Raw genomic sequence first — 24,928 nt, forward strand, 5'->3', positions numbered from 1 at the left:
CACAATGCCAATAGAAGGCTAGAAGACAAAACTCAGTAGCGATTGTGTCTTTTGTTATAATGGTTGGGGTAGCTATTATAACTAGTGCCACCCATAACATAATTTTCACCAAAGTGCTCACAAGCAGGACAAGTCACTTTGGTGGCCTTATGACAATGGAGAGGGAAGCCCTCCTGGGAGTCTTGGAGGACAGAAAAGGCCCAGGAGTGTTTGCTGAAGTCTGCATTGCGAATCTTTGTCAATGCTGTAAATCTTAAGGAAACAAGGCAGCCCTTGGAGAGCCAGAGTCAAACGAAGCTGAAAACAGAACAGAAGGTGCACAAGTTGAAGAACGAAAATTAGCTCAACCTTTTCTGAAAGAACGAAGGAGAGAGAATGAATAGGAAGATGCTGTCACTGCAAAAGGCAAAGGGGAGATGGGGAGGACAAGGGCTGTGCCCTCTCAGCAGGCATACAGGAGGTCAAGCGCCATCTACCCTAGAAAGTTCTCTGTGTTTAATCCTGGCTCAGTCTTTCCATCCTACATTGAAAAAGTGCTTGCAACCAGACACTACTTTCAGCTTCAAACCTTTCAGTTCTGAGGCTAAGAGGCACCTGAGTGAAGTTTCTTTAATTTAAAAACACAACAAAGTTACTAAATATAGTGAGAACACTGCTCTTAAAAACGGTTACAGGCAGTGAGCCCTGCCCCACTGCAGACACCCTCTGGCTATGTGTGGCTGGTGAGAAGGCCTAAAGGATTTCACCCTGTTCCCCCTTGAAGGCGAAGATGTTGTAATCCGGACTAGAACCCCGAGGGACAGAGCACTGGGTGGGCTACTCCCTGAGTCCAAGGAGGCTGGCAGCAGAATAAGCCCCTGCAGGGCTAGCCAGTTTCTGAGCCCGCCACAAATGCCTGGGTGGCTTACTGCAAACACCCTCCCACTCCTGCGCTTGCTCTTTTCTTTCCCTTCCACCCTCGTGCCTCTTCTCTTTTCTTCCTCTGCTCTCCATCCTTTTTTCTCCTCTTTTGATCTTCCACTGGAAAAAGAGAAGCGTGAGTGTGTGCACTTTCGTCTATGCCTGTGGAAGAAAGAGAGGCTTGCAAATGTGGAAGAAAGGGATGCCTGTTACAAATGGGCTCCTCAGTTTACAGGTAATTAAAATTAATCAGCACTTCTTACATCAATGGATTCCTCCCCCCCCCCTTGGAGTACGGCCTAGAGCTGTTGAACATAAGCTTATACAAATGAATCCCACCCACCCTGTTAACTGGAGGTTCAACCACCCTGCTTGACACAGAAGGGTGGCTAGGCATTGCGTGGGATTTCTCGGGGTGTTTATAAATTCAAGGTTATTGTTCTCTCAGATCGATACAGAGCCTGTTTCCGCCCCACTGATGGCAATGGAACAAATGAACACTATAATTACAGAATTCAAGCTTGAATTTCCATCCACCGGTTAAGGCTCAAATGACACCCTCTATGTTCTCGTAGTTCCCTCAACTACTCTACTGTAATACCTTAAAAGCAGCCACATGGCAACTGCAACCTGTTGCGAGATATTTGGGGGGGGGGGGAGAGAAGAGGATGTCTTAACGCTGGCCCCTCTGCCAGCTCCTCCCCCATTCTCATGATCCTTTGGGTCCACTGCAAGCCAAACCAGAATTCCCAGGGTCAATCCACAGTCGGACTGTACGTCTGTTTTCTGCCTGACGCGCACAGGCACAAGGACGCAGAAGAAGAAAAACTAAGGAATTCAACATCCTTAAGTTGAGCTTACGAGGTAACCAACCACCAACCAAGTAACAATCGGACTTACTGGAAGATGGGACGAGGCAATGAATACGGGTAGAAAGGTCTGTGCATGACCATATAAATGTACTTGACCAAGTCATACAAGACGTATCTGTTAGGGCTGCAAAAAACAAAAGCAATTTGCATACATGAGAAACATGCAGTATAACAATGAGTAAAGAACTTCTGAGCAATATTTTTAATCTAAGCAGGTTATGTATGATTGGAGAGTGTAAAAGCTAAAAAAGTATCAATCTTGTGCTATATATTATTTTCACCATCACATTTTAACATGCTAAATTACACAAATCTTTCTACAGCTGTTAGACCAGAAGCGGACACATTAATGTGCTAATTGCAACTAACAGTCGAGTTTACATAACCACAAAAGGACGGAGGCTGCCAACGGCTGCTGCTCCAGCCCTGTCTGTGGTCAGCACAGCCACCTTCACTGATGGCATGGGCACAGGCTGAGCTACGAGTCTTTGGACGAATCAGTGACTGCACTGTTCTCTCTACTGTATCTATCTTCCTTTTGGGGGGAGGGGCTTCAAGTCAGTCTTGACTCCTGGTGACCGTCCTGCAGTTTTCTTGGCAACGTTTCGGAAGCGGCCTGCCATTGCCTGCCTCCTAGAGCTGGGAGAGTGACTGGCCCAAGGTCACACAGCTGGCTTTGGTTCTAAGGTGGGTCTAGAACTCAGAGTCTCCTGGTTTCCAGCCTGATGCCTTAATCACTATACCAAGCTGGCTGGCTTTAGACGTTTGGCTGGCAATAAAGGTAGTCTCTCAGCTTAGGGTAAGTGAAGATAATTATTAATGGACTTATGAGTCATTCAAAAGATGACTGAAATTATGAGATATTAAGGGCCCAGGTTTCTGGAAATGGACATGCCAAAGAGGAATGAAGTGTTGAAATTTAACCTTCATTATGTATACATGACAACAAAGAACCATGAGAACCTTTGATTTAGGATGGGAAACCATGTGAAATACTGAGTTCATGGAAAATCCTAAAATGAGGTTGCCTGGCCATAGGGAAAGCTGGATGTAATCACTTCACAAGCAAGGTGAGGTCCGTGCTGAGATGAAAAAGTAAAGGCAAGAAAAATGCCACCATGCATTTTTATGGGCAACTCTGTGGAAGCGATTTGCCACCGCCTTCTTCTGGAAAGCTCTTCCATGTCCCAGCGTAGTTCGCAGCCCCTTGTTCCCCACGGGCTTTCCGCTGCAAGGACTTAACAGGACCTGGCTACTTCCAAGGTCAGCCCGGTCCTGCCCTCTGCTGAGGGAGGAGGAACGAGGGCTGGACTGAGAAAATCCAGCCAAGCATCGGGAAAGGCTAAGGGAGGGACCCTTTGGCTCCCCTCCCCTCCCCTCCCCACTCTGTGCTTGATCTCAGCCAGAGCTTCCTCAGCGCAGCCCTCTTTGCTGGACAGGCAAGAAGGCACCGCTGGTCTCAGGACGGAAGACCCTGGGAGAGTCAGAGCAGGTGGTGTAAAACACAAATGTAGAAGAGGGCTCAGGATCATTACTCAGCTTTATTTTATTTTGCTGTAGCTAATTACTGAAACGGAATAAAAGGCACACCCATGGAGATTCAAGCTTTCATTCAAGAACCTTATTCTGGACCCAGAAATCTGAACCTTACAATAGAAGCATAAAACTGCTGTTTTACAATTATTTGGGTGACAAAATAAGAAATGAAACCTTTTTTACAGTGTTTTCTCCTTTATCAAAATCAGAAATGAACACTGAAGTATTTTAAATTTGAACATACTCCTAACATGAGGCAGACATTAGTTTAAAAGTGCCTCAGCAGCTTCAAAAATGTGCCTTTTTTTAAAAAGAACACATTTTAATTTCAAATGTCTTTTTCAAAAGATAAATCATTCTTATACATGAAACATTTTGCACTGTTCAAAAGACAGATCTCAAATCAATGCAGAAGTGTCACGTGTTGCCACTGAAGGTCAAACAGAAACATCTTTTGCTAGACCCAAGTTAAGATTAGGGTATTTCACAGCCCTGTAAGAATGTTCTTCTTTTCCAGCTGGATTTGGGGGCCAACTCACCCTTGTAGCAAGTCCCCTCCAGCCTGCAACACATAATCCATGATTTTCCTCTAGTCTGGCCACTAAAGTAGAATTTAAATTTTATGAATAAATGCACCCATTTAATCTTGTATTTTTAAAGGCACTCACAAAACAAAGGATAGGGCTTTTAGGTGGGAAAAGGGAGGCAGATGTGGGCGCATCTGGCTGCACATTTCATTTACATCAGCTTAGACCCACAGTCTTTCTTGAGTGGAGGGAAGGGCTCCTTCATGCCTTTCTCCTTCTAAGTGTGGCCCGTGGCAGGTCAGGTGGCAGCAGCTCCAACCTGAACTGAGCAAACGCCTCCTGGGACTAAGCTCAGTCCGAAATCGTCCCCTGCCTGCCTGCCAGCCTGCTTTTCCGACGACTGCTGCTCCATTCAAAATGGGATGGGTTCCTATTCCAAAACGCCTCTGTCTCCAGGTCAGGGCACCCCATCCTGTCTGGATTATGCCTCAGTTGTTAGCCTTCATGTAGCCCACGACCACTGCCAGACACAAACTGAGATGATCAACTTCCCTGATAACAGAACCATGAACCCTCCACACACGGAGGATGATGTGCCGCAAATCCCTGTACAATGTTTCTTAGTCATTATAATCTGATGTTTAACACAAACTTGTTCCTGCTAAATGAATGGACAAATCAAACCAAAATTCCAGCTATAATAATCAGTGGATTCATTTATTTAACTACACTTATGTGCCATTCCAGCCACTATAGACTCGGAGCAGCTCCTGATCCGACTCTATGCAGAGTACAGTGGTACCTCGGTTCACGAACTTAATTCGTTCCGCGACTCTGGTCACGACCCGAATCAAATTTCCCCACAAGGTTCAATGTAAATACAGTTAATCCGTTCTGACCCCTCCGAATTTGGTCACGACCCGATTTTGGTCGCGTCCTGAATCAAATTTTCCCATAAGGTTCAATGTAATTACGGTTAATCCGTTCTGAACCATATGTATTTTTTTTTTTAAACCGCAAAAATATGAAACAAAATACAGCACGGAGAGAGCTAACCTTGCTCGACGCGACTTCCGGCGTGCAGGACAGGAAGGCGGGTGGGGAGGCGGTTATTGCTTGGACGGAGAGTCCCCCTCCCTACGGGAAGCCACGACCACGTGTCACGGCAGGGAAAATGGCCGCGGATCCTGTTCGTCACCCGATCCGGCATTCGCGAACGGAAGCAAAATTTTGCGAACGGAGCTGTTTGTGACCCGAATTGGTCGTGAACAGAAGCGTTCGTGACCCGAGGTACCACTGTATTTAATCATTCAAAAACTGTAAGCAAGCAAAATAAGAACAACAAAACATTGACAAAAGAAAATAGCAACCTACTAATGTGTTTAAGGACAATACCAGCAACACATAACCGAAATCTGCCTCTATTTGTCTCCACCTCAAAGGCCTGTTGTAATAGCCAGGTTTTAATTGCTTTTCTCAGTCCCAACAGGCTTGGGGAGTTATTTGCCTTGGCGGCTGAAGCTGAGAGAAAGAGCAGAGAGGGGAACCCTCAGCCTGAGTCAGGCTCAGTCAACACCCCAAACAGCCAACCGAGAACGAGGAGTCCAACCTCAGTCCAAACGGCAAACCGAATCAGGCCTAAGCCGAGGTGGAGGCAGAGCCAAAACTGGAGAGAAAAGAAGCCGAGCCAGTCGCAAGGCCCTGCTTTCCCACCAAGCAGTCCTGAGCATGTGCGCCCACCCTCCAGGTCTGTTCTCCCCGTATTCACTCTCTTCAGCTGCTCACGCCAGAGACGGAGGAGGGCCTTCAGACAGGGAGCACCTGGCAACCCACATCCGTGGTCATCCCTCTGCATCCAGCAGCTGCTGCAGCTGCAGTGCCAAGCAGGTGGAAAGCCAAAGCAAACAAGCAGCTCACCTTCTGTCAACCCTGTTAACAGGAAGCTTAAAGTAGAACTAAGCACCAGCCATGATTACCCATCTGCTGATGCCCACTGGTAGGGAACTGGTTTGAGGGGAGGCAGACCTTCTTGCCTTGCCCCATCCTGGGGATGGGACCTCCCAGCTGACTCAAGGAAGTTGTTCACCTTTCTGGCATGTTTCTAACTACGGCCAGGTTCACAAGTCGCACCAAGGTGTGATTTGTGGCTAAAATAAGCAGAACACAGAGCACTAAGCAGTAAACCATAGTCTGTAAGACACAATAGCTGGGTACACACAAACGCTACAGAAAACCAAATATGCAATAGTTTGGCTTGTGCAAACCGGCTTTTTGGGGACTGAGGGCTGCTACTAGCCTGGGGTCCCTCCAATCAAGAAAAGGAGCAGCCAGGACAAGAGCTGAAGCTGATCTTATGAAACCAGAATCCAACTTACTCAAAATAAACCCTGTTATTTATACAACTTATAGGGTTACTCTCATGTATTTAGTAATGTCATCTACCTTAAAAATTACCTTCTGGAAACTTCCAGGAGCCACAGAGTTTACCCCCCCTCATTTTATACTACTGGGCTGGAATGTGGTAGGACTGAACCTGCATTTTAAAGCTTTTTTCCCAGAATGAAAACTATGTAAATATCTCAGTCAACAGCCAATTTATCAGACATTTGGATCTTTGTACTACAAAATGTGAAACTCTGTAAAATCCAACCAGTAAAAGTATTAACCCATTTTGTCTTGCCCTACTACTGCTACACTGTGTGAGGAAAACACATCTTTGGGTGAAGAATGTAAGTTTTTAGAGCCTTCCAGTGAATGAGAGTGCCTTAATAAAACCGAAACATAAAAGAACCCTTGGAGGTGGCACGACCTAGGCTTGGTTGTAAATACTTTATCGCAAACATCCCCATAGCAGCCAAGGCATCTGTCTTGAAGGAGGGTGTGTTCTTCCTGGCATTTGGCACCTTGAACTGATTTGTTTCTTCTTCTCAGTAAGGCTACCGTAGACAGCAGAGGGGCAGAAAGTAACTTGAGTTTACTTACTTACGTATGCCTGCATCGTCATATGAATATGTATGCATGCATCCCTTTCCCTTCCCCTTTTCTGAAGTGCATAAATATCACAGCATCTCTTTTGCCTGCAGGGGTGTCTCTCACTATCCCTCGCTGGGGCCCCCTCCAGTACACACTGCCTAATAAACACTGCACCGAAGCCTTGATTATTCTGTTTCTGGGTCCTGTCTTTGATTCTACAACTGTAAGCAAATCGGTATGAGATCTGAACTCAGCCTCTCCCCCCTGTAATTAGCTTTTCATGCTTCAAAATCACTATTTTTTATTTCATCTGAAAACAATTGAACTTTACTGTTTCTATACTTAGGGGTTTTTTTAAGTGTTTGATGCACAACCGCACAAAAATACATTGGGGGGGGTATAAAAGTTTCAAAGGTCCCTACTTTTGCAAGGCCTCCAGAAACCAGTGCATCTGTGCAGCACGCCAGCACTTGCAGAGGAAGCTGAAGAGACCCCTCTCCGTCCCTAATACCTGCTTGCTGGGACACGCAGGCAGAGGAGAAAGCTCTTCTACCGCTGGGCCCCCCGGGGGAAGGCGGGTGATTGCGGATAAATGGCATCCCCAGCTGTGCTTCCAACCGAGCGAGCCTTCCAAGGAGTCTCTGCTGTCAGTTGGAAAAACCCTTGAATGGCATCTGGATAAAGCCGCCCATCCATCTCTATAACCTGAATGGGGAAAGGAGAAACTTCCCAGGCCTGGAGAGATTATGATAAATTCATGAGCTTACAGATAAGTGGAGAATTGTATCTCCTCACTTTGGGATGTTTGTTTTCGTTTGTTTCTTTGAGTGAATAGGACTGATTTTATGAAAGAAATGCTTTACAAACAAGTCAAACAATATTATAATATATCACATAGCCTCATTTTACACACACATACACACACACATTTTTAAGGATATGGTTGATTTTCCAAGTTGGAAACAAGCTGTATGAAATGCACGGCTGTCTGATCTTTTGGAGAGCAAGGTTGGTGTCGTGGGGAAAGCCCCAGGCTAGAAACTGGCAGACAGCGAGTTCTAGTCCAGCCTTGGGCACGAAGCCAGCTGGGCGACCTTGGGCCAGTCTCTCTCTTACAGCCCCAAGGAGGAGGAGGCCGGGGAAACCACTTCTGAAATCTTGCAGGTACTTGTCTAGGCAGTCGCCAGGAGTCAACACTGACTGGAAGACAACGCACACACACACACAGACCTTTTGGGCCATCAGATCAACCTGCATAAATCTAAACAACCACTTGATGGCAGCAGAGTTATTCCATATTTATTCATTTATTTGCTCAATTTCTATGGCTCACCGAGCTTACCCATTGCGACTCTGGGCAGTTTAGGATTAAAACAAACCAGGGAAAAAAATAGAAAGCAAAAAAATCTAGGGAACAGAAAAATTTAGAAACCAGAGTGAATTTTCAGATATTCTTGTTAAGCTGTTTATATTGGAAACAGTCATGCATCTCAAGGCTAATCTTGGTGCAAATTATGCTTCACATTTTGGGGCAAAATAAAACATAAACAATATTTAAGTATAAGCTCTGAGTTGGAGATCTTTAATATTAGGAAATATTATGGAACATGTAGCCATAACGTGTCCTATTTTTTATACTGTTGTACTGTATTATTATAAAACACAAGTATTACATTATATTATTCGGGTACAGTTGTATTTATAAAGTGTTGACTGGAGATTATTAACACTCTGATGATTTAGATAACTTAAACCTTTAAAGATAAAGAAAAGACGTTTATGTCAATATTAACTATGATTTCTAAAATGTTAATGTTGATAAGCATAGGGTTGCTTAAATTTCCCATCCAAAACTGGGTGTGGCATTGATAAACAACTGCAAAATACATTAAATTATTTATTAGGTAATAAAGGTTTCTATCCTAACCTGAATACTTGATACTATGGTCTCCACTGTACTGCTATTTATTGTTTATGCATATTGCAAAAAAGAAAACAAAAACAGACGAACAAGCTATTTTGTTTCTGACTTCCCCCTTCTTATGCCTCCACCAATTTCCGGTGTTTATCAGTATTCAGGCCCCCTCAGAAACCATACTGTGTTTATATTTTCCACACTGCATAATATATTGTGTACATGGGAACCATTCTGGCTTGAATTTGGTGCTGTCTCCTCACTTCAGTTCAGGAAGCCTGGAGACGTCAAAAGCGATGCAGCGCATCCTCTGGTGAGCAAATCAGGTCGCCCCCTGGACAGAGAGCCACAGGGTGGGCGCAGCTCTTTCGCACCACTCTGGGAGCGAAACCCAGGTTCTCTGAAGAGCAGAGGGACTTAACTGAGCCCCACAAGAGGGCAGAGAGGAGGACTGTGGTGGTTCACTACTTCCTGCTGTGAGAACAGAAATGTATGTATGGGTGCTGACTGGAACGCCCCCCCCCCCCCCGTCAAAAGGGGCCACCAATATTTCTCACTAAGAGTTCCTAGGAGCGTAACTCTTCAGCATTTTTGGAATAACCTGGAAAATGTGGTGGAAGGAACCTTATCAAGTGCGCAAAAGTGGACCAGATGGCTAATGTCTTTGGACCAAAAGAATATTCCAACTGTTCTTAAATAATTAAAATCAGTTGGAAAAATAATAACAGAGAAATGCAAAGTTACAAAAAAATTGACATTTCTTGATCTAGAATAGTAAGTGTGAACAAGTCTTGGAACTGTGGGTTCACACACAAACTGATTACGATATTGGAGGAGGAGAGCTGTGTTAGTCTAGGATAGCGAAAAATTAGAAGGAGTCTGAAAGCACCTTTTCCAACAATGAAATATTATCTAATAGAGCCAGACTTTCCAAATCACAATTATTAGTATTAGTTCCAGGTTAGTCTTCATTAGGCAGAAATTCATTAGGCATCCAACTCAGGGTACACCACTTTAAAAAGACTTAGATTAACCAAAATTGCTCCAAAGAACAGCAAGGAGGAGGATCAGTAAACTGGAAACCACCCTACAGGGAGCCCAAGCCTTTCCGAGTCCCTAAAAGGCTGCCCTGGGGAAGTAGGTGAAGACCTGTTCTCCATTGTTCCAGGATTGGTCCCAAGTTGCACAGACCAAAAATCCTGCTAAGAGTTAGTAAGAATTCCTTACGTCCTCTGTGAAGGATGATTTAATATGGTTCCTAAACCATATGGCTTCAACAATCCCATCCAACTCTAGAATTCAGTGAGAGGAGTTCTAGAGAGAAAAGTGAACCTATAGGTCCTATAGAGGCTTCCTCCCCAAGGAAGGAAGGTTCTTCCCAAGAGAGTCTTGGGCCCTCCTTCAGAGTTGGAAGCTCAGGGCTATGGCTTCCTATCACTGGTGGGTCAGGGTGATGTCTGAGGACTTCCTGACCTGGGAAGAGCCCGAGAGCAATTTGGGGCAAAGCCGCCCAGTGTTCGTTTGTCCTCCTGAACATTCCAGGGAGAAGTAGTAGAATGTTGTCATTTCCAAAATGTATCTTCTAGAACAGGAAGCAATTTGCATGTTCTAGCTCACAGCCATAACTCTCAGGACCTGTCTGCATTTGGAACATAGCGAACCATATTCTATTCTGGAAGGGGGTGAACTATTCCTGGACCCTTTCTCAGAAAACAAAAATTGCAAAGGTTTGCAGCCCAGGATCATGCTAGCCTGCCCAGAAAACTAAGCTGAGAGCATTCTCAGCAGTCAGCTTTTCTGATTGGCCATGCCCACAACGACTGGGTTGTGGAAGTGGTCACACCATGCTCTCAAATTCCAAATGTGTACATCATCTCAAAAGGTACTTGCAATGAACAATGACTGTGAGATCTGCTTGGGACAACACACACGCTGAAGGATCTTTCCCAAATGAAACTGGGAAATTTGCTAACACATCAATAAATCCAGACAAGCCCACAGAACAGATCTGTCCAGAGTACAAAATCCAATTTCTTGCACAATGTTCTTTGACTGTTTGAGGAAACTCACCCTACAGCTATACTTTCCAAGTTCAGCCCCAAAGAGTTCTTTATGACATAAAGGAAACATAAATTCTCTGTGCAATATTTTTCAGGGTTTAAAAAAAAAAAGAAACACAAGAACATTAAAGAGAGAACATATACATTAGTTATTTATATGAGAGAAGTAAAAACAGAAAACATACCCTGTCAGTGCATATGTTTTTCCTTTCGAATCAGGGTCCTTGATAGCATTAATTATCGCATGGGCTACATCAACCACCTATCAAATAATATTTAAGAGAAAAAAATATTTATAGGATTAAGTAAAATTTTTGAGGTGAGGCAAAATAGGCATGAAATGCATTTAATCAATACTTACATAGACAGGCTGCTTCACAGTTTTCTTGCCAAAGGCAAGCATAGGCACTCCGCCAGACCGTCGCATATCTATGTCAAGACAGGTAAGTTGAAAGATATAAGTCTGTGACTTAAGATTTGATAACAGACAAAGCAAAGTCTTCAAAATTCATATGAAGGTGGGATGAGGCTCCATTGGGCTAAACAATCCCATGAACCAGCAAAAAAAAACTTTATCCACTTTACTTATGGCCTGGTTTGGCCATAATGCAGGTGAAAGGGATCTGGGTGTCCCTGAAGATCACAAGCTAAACATGATGAAGCAGTGTGATAGTCTAACATGTCCCTTCTAATTCTAGGATTTTAAGGGCTGCTAGAATTTATGCACAGGAGGTAGAGGAACAACAGATTCCTCTACCTAGGTTGACACCCATCAGCTTCAGCAAGTACTAGCCACTACTGGTTTTGCCAACAAAAGCTGGAATAACGTTGAAGAGGATTCCAGGAAGACAGATCCTATTTGATCCCAGAGGGGACAGCAGAGCAGACCTTCCCTTGTTCTCAAAAGTCTGCATCGTTCAATCCTGGAAGTACCAACAAAAGCAAGTATGTGTAGCTCAGGGTTGAACTGTGGAGTCCTTGGGGTTCTCTGAGTGTGGTTGAACCAAGCTAGAGAACCCCAAGGACTCCACAATCCTGGAAGTCTTAAAGAAATCATGATTCCACATCTTAAACACTGTGTATCTCTACATCTGCTTAGTTATCATTTTTCATTTTTAATCAAAGGAGGCACTTTGAAGAAGAATTTAATATTTATATTATGCTGAGATTTTGTAATTTTTCAATGCTAGTGCCAGAAATATATGAATGGTGGATGATAGCCAAGTTAATGTTCGAAATGACAGCAACTGCACGTGCTCTGCACTTAAGATCTGAAATAAGCCTAACAGAACTCAAAAGGGCTTAATTACATATTCATATTGCCCAAAATCCAGAAAATTTCCACTATTCACAAAAGGATGACAAGCTATTATATAGATGTGGAAACCCAAGACTGGATAAAAAATACTAACCATGGTATTACAGATCTAATAACCATGAATGTACAATATTTATAGGTAATTGAATGGAAAATCCCCCCAACTGAAGTAGACTAGCATTATTTCCTAGTACCACAAGACACCATTACAATTTGTGACCAAAATCCAAAAGGTTTATTACTGGGCAGATTTAAATGAGAATCTTAATGCAGATTTTTCACACAAATAGCGTAACCACAGAATGGAAGGCAACTTCAGTAAGCCTTCACGACAATATGAAGATATATTCTGCCATATACCTGTCTATTTAGTAAAATAGTTTACCTATTATAATAAATATACTTACTTGCATAATAGTTTAAAAACCCATCTTCTCTCCCATATATTTCAGAAGGCTTCATAATGATGGCATCTGGAAATTCCTCCCTCACAATTTTTTCTCCTTCTGCCTATAATCAAGTCATTGGAAGATTATTAAACTTCTCATACAAGGGCAAGATAGACAGAATTTCATCAGCCAAATAGTACAGAGAGCTTGTTACATCTTGCTACCCCTTCCCTAAATTGTACACTTGATCATCTCAATGTTTGTACAACCTCAATAATCTGGCCAAGGTATGAAGCTGAACACCTTAGCAGTGAGGACAATCTTTGAGTGAAAACTGGTACCTGGTTTTGCTTAGCAAAATTCTGGCAGGAATCAAAAATTAAAATGACTAAAATTAAAATGATAGAAGATAGATTTTTCCAGGCATGGACATTACTGTAAGGATGTGCAAACATATATTACCAAACCAACCAGATTAAGGCAATGTACAAATTCCATAAATAAAATTTAACTAATTAAAATTGGTTGTTAAACTATGGCAGCTGCTGTTTTGCAACCACCCAATCGCCCCTCTGTGAAATCTTTTTAGCAAACAGAAGGAACCTAAAATATCCTATCAACATCTTCCAACTTCTTTAGTAATTACTGGTAGTCCTTGGGTTATGACCATTTGTTCAGCGACCGTTCAAAGTTATGAATGGGTTCTCTGAGTTCCAACTGTTGCAGTGAGCCTTGGTCACGTGATCGCAATTTCCAACATCCCTTGCCAGCTTCCCACAAGCAAAGTCAGTGGGGAAGCCAGTAGGAAGTCGGAATCACGTGAAGTCCTTGCTTAATTGACCGTGTGGTCCTTGCTTAATGACGGCAACTGGGATTGCTGGAATTGCCATTGCCAAGTAACATGGTCACTTGACGTTGCACTTTACAACCGTGTTGCTTAGCGACAGCAATTCTGGTCCCAACTGCTGTTGTAAGCCAAGGACTACCTGTATTGTTCCAACAGAAAAGCCATTAACCAAACCAGACTCTGAACTCTAATATTATTATTATTATTATTATTATTATTATTATTATTATTATTATTTTCTTTCTTTCTTTCTTTCTTTCTTTCTTTCTTTCTTTCTTTCTTTCTTTCTTTCTATCTATCTATCTATCTATCAAATTTGTCACCGCCCATCTCATTAAAGGTTACTCTGGACAGTTTACAGAAAAGATAAATATCAATTAAAATACAGTATAACAATTTAATAATTTATCCTAAATAAATATTAAGTAACTTCCAAGATAATTGATGGTAACTAAAATTATAAGGCTCAGGGAATGTCATCAAACAATATTAATTATTGTGTTCATAACTTTAGTTTTATATTCTGTATTACACTTCACCCCACTGTGGGTAATATTAGCCATGCAAGCAATCTTAGGAGGAGGTGAGTTAAAATCTATGACAGGGCTATATCCCCTTTCCAACAAACTCTCACGCAGTGTGGTAAAGATAGGCTGCAGCTAAAAGAGAGGCCAATTCCAGCCTGACACAGGACTGAAATTACTACAATTCAAGCCAGACACATGCCAAGAAGCAAAGTAAGCTTCTGTAAGCAGCCAGAATAAATGCTGTTGATGCTTCCACTTCTCTGTTAATACCTGCTTAAGGGCAAGAGCCACAGAAGGGTCACCAAACACTACTGATTTCAACTTTCCTATTTAAGCCAAAGGGGAAAGAAAATCTCAGGGCCTTTGTAAACGGCTGAATGAAGATATCCACTCAGCATGCGGCAGCCGAGACAAAGGCAAATTCCATGCCAGGGAACATTATGAAAAGAACCGAACACGCCAACACCGTAACAACCTCACAAAAACATATGGTACATCCGCATCTGGAGTACCGTGCGGAACCCTGACTGGCCTGCTTGAAAAAAGACATGAACAACTGAGGCCAGAGGGTCACCAAAACGACCAGGACGATTCAGCATCTTCCCTGTGGGAAAAGGGTGGAAAAAGGGCCGGTGAGGGGGAAGTGACTGAGGCGCGCAGAATCAGGCCTGGAGGGGAGAAAGGGGAGCAGGCGCTACCGTTCTCCCTCTCACGAAACCCAGGGCCAGGGGCAACCAGATTTCGATCAAGAAGAAGAAAACACTCCTTTGCACACCACCTCATTAACCAGGGAATTCATTACCACAGTAAAAGACGTAAGGAGGGGCACTAGCTTTCCAAGTGGATTGAGTAAATTCATGGGCGAGAGGGTTAGGGTTCTCCCCACAACCCTCAAAATACAATTACAAAGCAGCAGAATCTAAAAACAAAAAACTCTGAACAACTTACTTTATTCCTAAGGTATTTTGAAGGACTTTTACTGTCTGAGTTTAAGTGAGAAAAGTGAATCAATTTTTCCACTCCAGCTTTTTTTGAGAGCTGAGCAATATCTCTAGGAATAGTAACAAACACATCTTCATACTTGAAGTTTCTAGAATAGGACCAAAACCAAAAATTAATGTCACTCGTTGTGATGGAATGGTTTGATGAAGGCCGCGCTCGAGGAGATAAGCATTCCCATAGCCCCCAACAGGAGCGTGGGAAGGTTAAGAAGATGAGACTGGCACCACCCTAAGGAATTCACGGTGTTGTGGCTTGCTGGCTTGGGAAGTTTAGATTCAGTCTGGAGAGATTTCTGTCTTTGAGGTGGAAGCTAATAAACGCAACAGAACTGTATCTGTACTGTCTCGTGGAGTTCTTTGGGCTGAACCTGACACTCGTATTCACATAAAAAGTTATTTTATCACACCACAATCAAGATGGTCTTGCACAGCAACTTATGAGTTAACGTTTACCTATGTTATGTACAGTATTATTAGATTTATCTCCCACTTTATTTTGTTCAACCCACGGCAGTGCACGTAAGCTCCTGCCTCCCGCTTTCCCCGCAACAACTGCCCTGCAAGGGGGAGGGACTGGCCCAAAGCCCCCCAGCTGGCTTTCATGCCTAAGAGAGGACTAGAACTCAGGGTCTCTGGCTGGCAATCCAGAACCTTAGCCACTACACCAAATTGGCTATCTAGAAATTTAGTAATCTCTACCGAATAAGTCTCATACAAGGGATCAGCTGACTGAACGGTCTTGAGGAAGCCAGCCTCTTAGCCCTTGCAAGATCTGCCAGTCCCATCATTTCACTCACCACAGTGAACTTGATGGTCAGGTTTCTTCCTAATTTTCAATCAGAAACATTTAGTGAGGATCACCCTTAACTACACTGGGGCTGGATACCCATAACATCTGAAACAGGTTTCAGTGATCTAATGGCTGCATATGTATAACAGATTAAGCATAGCTGAAGTTCATTTAGTTTTGGTTTTTGTTTTGTTTTTGTAGTTTAGCATGTTGTATGAAACCAGCTCATTAATGTATGGTTTGAAGCCAAAATATGAATTTATGCAATAATCAAAGTAAGTATGATGAGCCCTCTCTTGGTTGGTAGGGCTAGGGTTACAGGGTTGTAGCTTCTGCAGTGCCCAGATGTTCTTCCTCACATTCCCAACTTCACGGCTTTTATCTGCAAGTAAGGGGAAAGGTCAGCACCCCACATGGTAGATATTGCTCTCCACTCTATTGGGCTGAACAAATGAAACAGATTCACTAATTATACGGAAAAGCAGAGATCAAGATTGTATCAATTGAGTCTGCCTTTGGTGAGGGTGAGTGAAGCCCCCCCTTGGATTGTATAGGTTCATTTTTTCATCCCTATCCAGTATCTTGTCATCCTAGCCATCTTTTATTCTTAATTTTTGTCTATTACCGTACTTTTTCTTGTTTTTAATGTTTTCATTTGTAAGCTGCCCAGTGTTGTTGGCAGCATATAAATTTAAATACATTATGCAGAAAACCTCATTCCTACAAAGCACCATGCAAACGAGTCCCAAGAAGATACTGAATCCTCCATGTTTTTGTCTCATCTCTTATCACTTTAAAAGAGCTCCACTGCATCGCTCTGGGCAAATACAACAGTAATTGAGAAGGGCAATTCTTTGTCAGCAGAGATGCTTGGGCCCCGTAATGGGGCCTAGGCCGCGTGCAGGCAGCGTCACTCTGGCTTTTCCTCAACACTGCTGACGCTCTCACTCCACTCATTTCAGCACCACCTGCTTTCTAGAAAGAATCACATTAACCAGCAGGGCCGTCTCCCCTTTCAAGCAGGTTTTGACCAAACTCCCTGCAGAAAGGAAAAGAAATCTCAGAAAGGCCATCAGAAAACCATCAACCCAACGGAGAAGGCTTTCTTAAACAGATCCCCTGCGGTCTCCCAAGTCTCAGGAAGCACGAGCTTTGCCAGGATAGCAAAATAAGCAGCTGGCAGAACTCAAGTACCACAAGAAAAAACAACTGAAAAAAAAAAGGCTGTTGGTAGGAAAACAGGCAGTGCACCAACAGAATCCCTACTCAGTCTCTCACACACATGCCCCTTTGGGTACATTCATTCTCCTGGTCAGGAGAAAAAAAATCAAGATGGAGCACTGCAACTCCTCCTCCTCCTCCTCCTCGTTTGTCTATTGTGGATGTAGGAGGAGGAGGCTAAGAGAGATTTACTCTTTGTGTCTTCCCTGTGCAATCTGTTTTTCCATTCACCAACCTGGCATTTAGAAGAATAATTTCAAACTAGGAAGACTATCACTAAGGCCTCTCTGGCACCATGACAGTCAGCCCTCAATTTATTTCAGAAAGGGGAAAAGTTACCTGGTTTCCCATTCTCTCCCAATAAGATTGATGACTACATTGCTATGTTCAAGAGCTCTTTGGATAGAATCTTTGTTGCGTGAATCCCACTCCTGGTAACCACAAAAACACAAAATAAGTTAAATGATGTCCACAAACCTTTCACAAAGATGTACAGTAGTTCATGGCCTGTATAACATCTCTTTCTCACAAGAGATTATTATTACACTCTTTATAGCATGAACCAAGTTGTAAGATTAAGAACCACAGAAAAAGTAGAGTCTGTATTAAAATACTTTCGTTAGGTTTTGCCTTCATAAGTATTTGAGGCAAACTCATAGCATACCATAAAGATAATCTGCCCCAGGTCACCCATGGGCCGAAGATACAGGAGGTCGTACTCATCACAGCGATACGGGATGACGACTTGGGAACCAACCCGGCCTAGAAGGATCAGAGACATTTCCTTGGAATGGAGTCATTACAGGATATATAGGAAACACTCACACTTTCAGCAGCCGCAAACACACGGGCTATCTATTAAACATTAGCGTCAAGCCATGTTCACTTTTTACATGTCAGATGGTAAAAGTGGCGTTCACAGGGCCATCATCCAGGCATTAGGCTCCTCTGGACTTCCGGAAGCCCCATGCCCCATGGAAAGCTCCTTTGGAAACTGGAACAAGTTTCAAAAATACTTTGTGATCCACGAGGATGTGTGGATGTTAATTTTGACCTGTTGGGTCCCCCCCGCCTTGCAGAGTGGAGAGATTGGAAAGGAAGGGATTACAAGAGAGTAAGCAGGCACACAATGGGGAATACACATCGAAAGGAATGTGGTGGTGCTGGCAGTCCTGAGCACACTATGCAAATAGCCAGTGTATTCCCCATTGTGTGCCTACTTACTCTCTTGTAATCCCTTCCTTTCCAATCTCTCCACTCTGTGAGAGGGGGAGGGGAAAACAGATCAGGCACAGGAGAGATTGCCTCCAGAAATCGCTTGGGCTTTTTTTCTCCCCTCGCAACATTTTATTGAAGGGAGGAAGATGAACATTTCTTTATTCAGCAACAGGAAGAAGACAGCTGGAGATCAAAACCGGAGGTCAAAACAATAGACCTGAGATACGTAGACAGCGCCATTCATTCAGCTGAAACTAAGGACTTAAAAGACAGAAGTGATGGCCACCAGCATACTTAGCGAGCTCATTAGTAACAGGAAAGAAGTGAAGGTGACTACAACAAAGATCAAAACAGTGAAAGCTATAGTCTTCCTAGGGGTAGCGTAAATTATGGAGACTGAAACACCGAAAGAGAGATACAGGCAGTCCTCTGCAGTTACCATAATGCTCCCATCCTAGATCTCTTACTTAAGTCATCTTTCAAGTAGCTCAGCCTCCATATTTGCATACAAACTGGGCGGTCAGCTTTTGCACACGTGTGACCTCTGGAGAGCATAGGTGGGCAAAAACCTAGCCATTTTGCACATGTGCAGTCACGGCATCTGCCACATTTTGCATTTCTTGTGTTCACTGGAATTCATGTAAATAAATGTCTTGTGTAACCCAGGGACTACCTGTACTCCTTCCTTCCAATGATGGAAGTAGAGACATTTACTAAGAGGACCGTGGAGTGCAAGAAGAATCAGTCTGTCAGTTCTGGATGAAATAAAGACTGTTCCCTCAAAGTGCTGAGTCAGCAAAAACTCTTCACTTCCCTTATCAGCATCCCTATGAAGTCTTCATTGTCAGTGATACACACACACGGTTATACAGAAATCTATAAATGATTTCATGAGTTTTCTTAGATTATTTTCAGTTACTTCAATTAAGTGCTCAATTCTAAGGTGAATTTAGGTAATTTGGAACAGATTTTCTTTTACAGGAAGCAGTCCAAATGGCTAAAACTCACCCTGCTATGAAATGAGTCTTGTCACACAAATCCAGTCCTGAGTTTTCTTAATGGATTATTTTAGTTACTTTAATTAACTGCTCCAAATTTCCGCCTAGCTGCAAATAGTGGCCGCACGGTAGCCACGCCCCAAAGGGGGAATTTCTGTAAAACTCCATGGTGATAAAGAAAAGAAAGCAGAGAAGGAATTGGTTCAGTGACTAACAGGTTTGTCTCAAATCAGAGTGACCCTTGTAAGCAGGGTAAGCAGGACCATTTATGAAGGCTGGAGAAGTCTTAGGGAGAAAGATCCTAGTCATACCATTTGCTCTGCCCTCAATGTCACTCTCAGTCATATATGGCAATATTTATGAACTGTCTCAGCTAACAGACCAGCTTGGCAGTGGATCTTTCTTCTTTTGAAGAAATCCTATTTCCTCCTTACCATCTGCCATCAAACCACAATTCCAACAATATCTGATTGGGAACTTAAATTTGGAGAATACACAGCAATGGCAAAATTAACAGTGTATACACATAATAAAAGTTCAACCAAATTTAAGCAAAAATTAGTCCCATACATCCAAGGTATCATGCAGCATGCTAACCCTTCCTTCACTCCATATCCCTTCAACCTATGTCTGAAATTTGCCAGGGATATTCCTTTTCATATGAACCATATTTGCTACAAATACACCACCGTCCTGTCCTTGAAACACAAAAGTTCAGGATGATTAAAAACACCTTAAAATACTGTTGTTAATACCTCTACCCTATCCCCTGGGACTGATTTCTATGGAATTTGGCTCCATTCATCTATACATGATTACGTTTTGCTTTCATTTTGTTTTTGTGAAAACATCCTGGGACTTAAAAAAAAAGACAATGAATGAGCGCAACTTGAAAATGCACTAATTTATATAAAATATGGCACCATTATTTCCTGATGATGAAATTTATTGTAAATTTCATCCCATTTGCATCAGTATAATTGTTTGGGCATTTATATTTTCCCTATGCTGGGAAAGAAATGCTCCACTTTTCTCCCCTATTGTTTCATGGATCAGAGCAGATGCGTAGGTCCTGCCTTTGAGGCAGAGAAGAGGAAGGCATCACCTGGCTTACAGAGCCCAACCCCCGATCTCGTAGTCCTTACTCTTCATGTGCCAATATAAGCCATGTGACACATTTAAGAAGTTGACCCAAACCTTCCATGATATAAATTAGTACAGAGAGATTATTACAGAAGATGTAAAACACAAATCAGAGGGTTTGCTTTGAGAAAACACGCTGCTTTTAAGAATGAATAATTGCCCCATCCTGGGTTCCAGGGGAATCCAAAATCTTGTATGTATGTATGTACGTGTGTGTACATACACACACACGCAGACACACAAGGAATTAAAATGTGGGCATTGATTAGTTTTGTTTAAAAAAAGGAACTTATTTGAACATAATATTTAATTTCTTTTAAATGAGCAATCAGAAAGATTTTTCATAAAATTACCATATATGTGTATAAGTATCAAAAATATCAAGCTAATATAATTTAGTATTCAGGACGTTTAAAAAAGAATAAGGAAGCTATTTTCAAATGTGACTGTCATGAATTAGCAAAGAATTTTAGAAAAAATTTTAATATACGTATTAAGTTTCTTTAAATTCTCTTGCTTTCTTTTCATGGACAAGGAAGATATCTTTGACACATATATACCATTGTTACAATAAAAAGAGACTATGGATAACACTGGTGATTCTGAGTAAATCCTGAACAGAAAATTAATTTTCACAAGTATATCCCAATGATCTCTTTAAGATATTGCTACAAGATAAATTTGTAACATTTACCTTCACAACTGAATGGCATATTGATTATTGGGTATCTAAGTCTGATAAATAATACATTAATAGATGACAAAATTATTTAATAAAGAAAATCTATCTTTGTCATATATTACCCAGGTGATTGACAACGTATCGGCCCAGAAATCCTGTGGCCCCAAAGACTGTGGCAGCAATACCACTGACCGAAGAACGTCCACTGCGTCCGTGAGGCAGCACCGAGTAATGAATTGAGCGATCTTGTTGAAGAACAGGCAACACCCATGGAGAAATGCCGTACCCTAAAATGCAAGGACATTGAACATACACATGAACGCACACTCATCTCCAAGAATTACATGAGTTCGGTGGCAGGGATAGGGCGGAGCATTCTTCCTATTAATTTCATTATATAATTTAGGTTGGGAAACAGAAGGAGAAGCATGCTTGCTCAAGGTTGCTTGGTAAGATTCAGGGTTAAGTAATTCATTACTCAGTGCTGCTTAAGCACTAGGCTCAGAGAAGGGAAACCCAAGTTCACATTCTCATTAGGCCATAAAACTCATGACTTTCTCCCAGCCTAACATTCCACGGAGGATGCTTCTGAGTATAACCAAACATTTTCCCCCATATTTACCATCTGGAGCCCCTTAGATAGAAGAGGGCATATAGATGTAATACACCAACCATGTGGGAGATACATGGACACTAATACAAACTTCTATCAGCTGTTAATTACCTTTGGTCCAGCACACAGTACTCTTACATGTACTGTGTTATTTTAAGATTCCTGAAACAACCATGAAATGTCTATCTAAAATGAAGAACCATCCAACTTGAAAGCACACAGCCCTCTCTCTGGTCCTTGTTTTTCAATCTGACCACTTTTGCCTGGACTGGGAGATCACGGCTGTCTTGAGAGACTGCTCGTGAAGGCGTCTGGGACCTTCAAAGCTTACCAGTGATAACATTTTGCCTGGGAATTCCTAGTCGTGTTGACAGTTGCATTAGTTTTGTCCACCTTCAGATTCTCAAATGAATTATTACTGGATAATCGTATTTGGTGCAGCGGTCAAGGCGCTGGCCTAGAAACCAGGGGACTGGGAGTTCTAGTCCCACCTGAGGCACAAAAGTCAGCTGGGTGACTTTGGGCCAGTCCCTCTCTCAGCCCAACCCACCTCACAGGGTTGTTGTTGTGAGGAAAACAGGAGGAGGAAGGAGTGTTAGGTATGTTCGCCACCTTGTGCTGTTTATAAAAAAATACTGATGGAAACGTTGCCTTCCTAAGGAAAAAAGTCAAGAGCCGCTGTGTGCCCTTTGTCGCCCATCAGCGCCTGCATTCCGCGCCAAAGGAGCGAACCATTTCTTATCCGCCCCCTTTTACTCTGAATGCAGCGGAAAAGCTACTCCAGGCGGCCTCGCCGCATCCCAGCTCCGCCTTCCCTGTGCCCGCCGAGCAAGCGGCGAACCTCCGCCGCCGACCCGCCCTCCCTCCTCCGTCCTCCCCGACCTTCAGACCGCCGAGCAGCTCCTGCTGCTGCCCGCGGCCGCCCCGGGCGACTCGGCGCCCCAGGCCCTGCCGGGGCTCCCGGGCCACCCACCCCGCGGCCCCGGGACAGCGCTCCCGCCGCCCCGCCCCCCGCGCGGCGGGGCCCTCCGCGACGGCCCGGGGATGGAGGCGACGCGGCGCGGCGCCGAGGGGCCTCCCGCCCGCGGAGGCTACGCGCGGCTCGGGGACGCCACGGAGAGCCGCCTTCCGCGCGGCGGGCTGCAGCGAAGCAGTCCGGGACGGCCGCCGGGGCTGCAGCGGGGCGCCGCGAAGGGGCGCCCCCCCGCGCCCTCCCGGTGACCTTCCCAGCCAGCGTCACCAGCCTGCGGCGAAGCCCCGCCGCTCCCCGTGCCCAGCCCAGGAGGGGCGCCCGGACCCTCGCCGCCGCCGGCGCCGCGACTTACGCGTCCCGGGGGTGGAAAGCGCGGCGCGAGGGAGGGCGCGCACCAACGCCGCCATCTTCCCGGCCCTTCTGGCGAACCCCGCCCCGCGCGACGGCGGCCTCCGAAGGACAAACCGCGGGCGGCGGCGGCGACGATCCCGCGGCGGAAGCCGGTGGGCGGGCCGGAAGACGCGGCGTCCCGCCCCCGGGGCCGTGGCGGGGGCGGGGCTTCGGTGAGCCCCCGCCGGAGGGAGGGGGCGAGGCCGGCGGGCCGGCGGGCGGGCCGCCTGTGGGCCGGACTCGGAGCCGCGGGCGCCTTCGGCCCGTGAACCGAGCGAGGAGAGCCTCTCGGGCGCGCGGTGGAACCGGCGCGCCTTCCCGCCTCCTCGGCCGCGCCCGAGGCGGCGGCGGGTTTCAGAGGCAGCGAAGCGGAGGGGCGTCTCGGCCCCTGCGCGCCGCCTGCGCGGCCGAGGCCGGAGCGAGCGGGGAGCCGGGCTTCCGACGGCCCCCGGAGGGCCAGGCCGGGGCCTGCGCTCGGCGGCGGCCCCGGGAAGCGGCCCGCCTCGGGCCCGGCGCCCCGTGCTGAGGCGGGGTTCGCCCTGCTGGCAGAGCCCGTGCGCCCGCCCGCCCGCCCGGCCGGGGCCTTTCCGGCTGTGCGGGCGGGCGGAAATGCCCCGGAGGAGCCCCCGGTCCGCGGGCGAGGCTCGGCTGCCCCTTCGCCGCGGGGGACTTTCGGCCGCTCCCTCTGCCGGGATTGCCCGAGTGGCCGCCTGAGGTGGGTCGTCGGGCAGAGCGCGTTTGTCGGGGTGGGCGTTCCGGGATGCTTGGAGGAAAGCGCATCTTTACAGATTTCCGTGCCATCTTTTAGTCCAGTTAATTAAAAAAAAAAAACGGAACTTGATGTCCACATCGGCCATGACTATTATCTCCAACTTCATTTTTTCTGAACGTTTGCCTCTGTATTATTATCCAAGTCTTGCTAATGGTTCATGAAGCCAGGCTGTGAAGGGTGGAATTTTTTTTTAATAATTTTATTAAAAGAATAAAAAAATCTTAAAAAGAAGATAAAAACTAATAATAAAACAAACTAATCTAAAGGAAGAAAGAAGAAAGAAAAAAGAAATCAAAGAGAAAGCTAAAAGTACAAGAAAGGGGGGAAAGCAAAAAAAAAAGGGAAAAGATACAGGGAAGGATTTCTGGGTGAGGGTCTTTGGCGGACCAGACGGGCTGCGTTGCAATGGAGATCGGCGGCCAGACGGCAAATTCTGGCCAGCACCGTCTTTCCGGATAAAAGAGAGGCTGATTGTGAGGTCGCCCACGGCTGCTTCTCACCAGCAGACTGCAGGAACGGAGGTTTTTGTGGTCGACTCATGAGTTGAGCGGTTGGGAGTCGAGGGATTTCAATCAAACTCACAGCCATAATGCAGCTTATATGCGCACAAGGTTCACGCGAGTCTCGCTTTGTTAAACGCTTTTGGAGGTAATTAATTTACAGCTCAAGAGATGTTTTCAGAGTGGTAGGATAAGAGAATTCCACTTGGTGAGTTGACATTCTTTCTGGACTAAAAAAAGTGGGGGGGACGGGTTTTAAAGATTTTAAAACTTTTACCAAAAAGCTTAACTTGGAGTGGATGTAAGAAAGTTTAAAACAGATAAAGGGAACTGTTTTTTTGAAAGATTATTTTTTTGGTGAAAGTGCTCTTAAATAAATTGGAATTAAAATAGACGAATGAACCAGACTTTTGTGGGAATGTTTTTTGTTCACTATTAAAAAGTGCAGACAAATTAGTGGATTTTACAAAACAAAAGATAAAGGTAATATGAGCCAGACTGATGCTGACTAACTCCGGAGTGCCATTTGAGATGTAAGTATTAAGGGCACAGGAAGAGAAAAAAGAAAGGAAAGCTTGCCTTTTACTCTTTCCCTTGCAGTTGAGACACTTACTTTTAGATTACAATATTACAATGGCAGCCACCATTCAAAATAGCAGAGGGGAGGAGAGGATCGCTAGGGCAACCTGCAGAGAGAGGAATTTACTTCAGATTTACTTCAGAAAATGTTTGAGGAATTGGGTAATAACTTAGCTGAATCACT

General features: G+C 44.5%; 1 protein-coding gene across 3 annotated transcripts in view; it reads right to left on the reverse strand.

Moving 5' to 3' along the window:
* The window catches only part of NDUFA9 (NADH:ubiquinone oxidoreductase subunit A9), a 28,176-nt gene extending 5,161 nt beyond the window's left edge, over nt 1-23,015 (reverse strand). Inside the window, exons 1-9 of one of the 3 annotated variants that reach the window (XM_088143459.1) lie at nt 22,856-23,014; nt 21,110-21,204; nt 17,541-17,638; nt 17,216-17,307; nt 14,813-14,954; nt 12,509-12,611; nt 11,145-11,212; nt 10,969-11,045; nt 1,801-1,896 (exon numbers count right to left, since the gene is read on the reverse strand). In XM_088143459.1, coding sequence (XP_087999585.1) covers nt 1,801-1,896; nt 10,969-11,045; nt 11,145-11,212; nt 12,509-12,611; nt 14,813-14,954; nt 17,216-17,307; nt 17,541-17,638; nt 21,110-21,188 — 755 coding nt within the window. In that variant the 5' untranslated portion in view covers nt 21,189-21,204; nt 22,856-23,014. Of the gene's footprint in view, nt 1-1,800; nt 1,897-10,968; nt 11,046-11,144; nt 11,213-12,508; nt 12,612-14,812; nt 14,955-17,215; nt 17,308-17,540; nt 17,639-21,039; nt 21,205-22,855 lie in introns of all 3 variants that reach the window. The other 2 variants (XM_088143481.1, XM_088143424.1) reach the window with 2 other exon arrangements.
* Nucleotides 23,016-24,928: the final 1,913 nt, after the last annotated feature.

Source organism: Python bivittatus, unplaced genomic scaffold, assembly GCF_059951505.1.
Source record: "Python bivittatus isolate LINGU-HERP-01145 unplaced genomic scaffold, Pbiv_v1 ctg000010_np1212, whole genome shotgun sequence".
Taxonomy (NCBI): Eukaryota; Metazoa; Chordata; class Lepidosauria; order Squamata; family Pythonidae; genus Python; species Python bivittatus.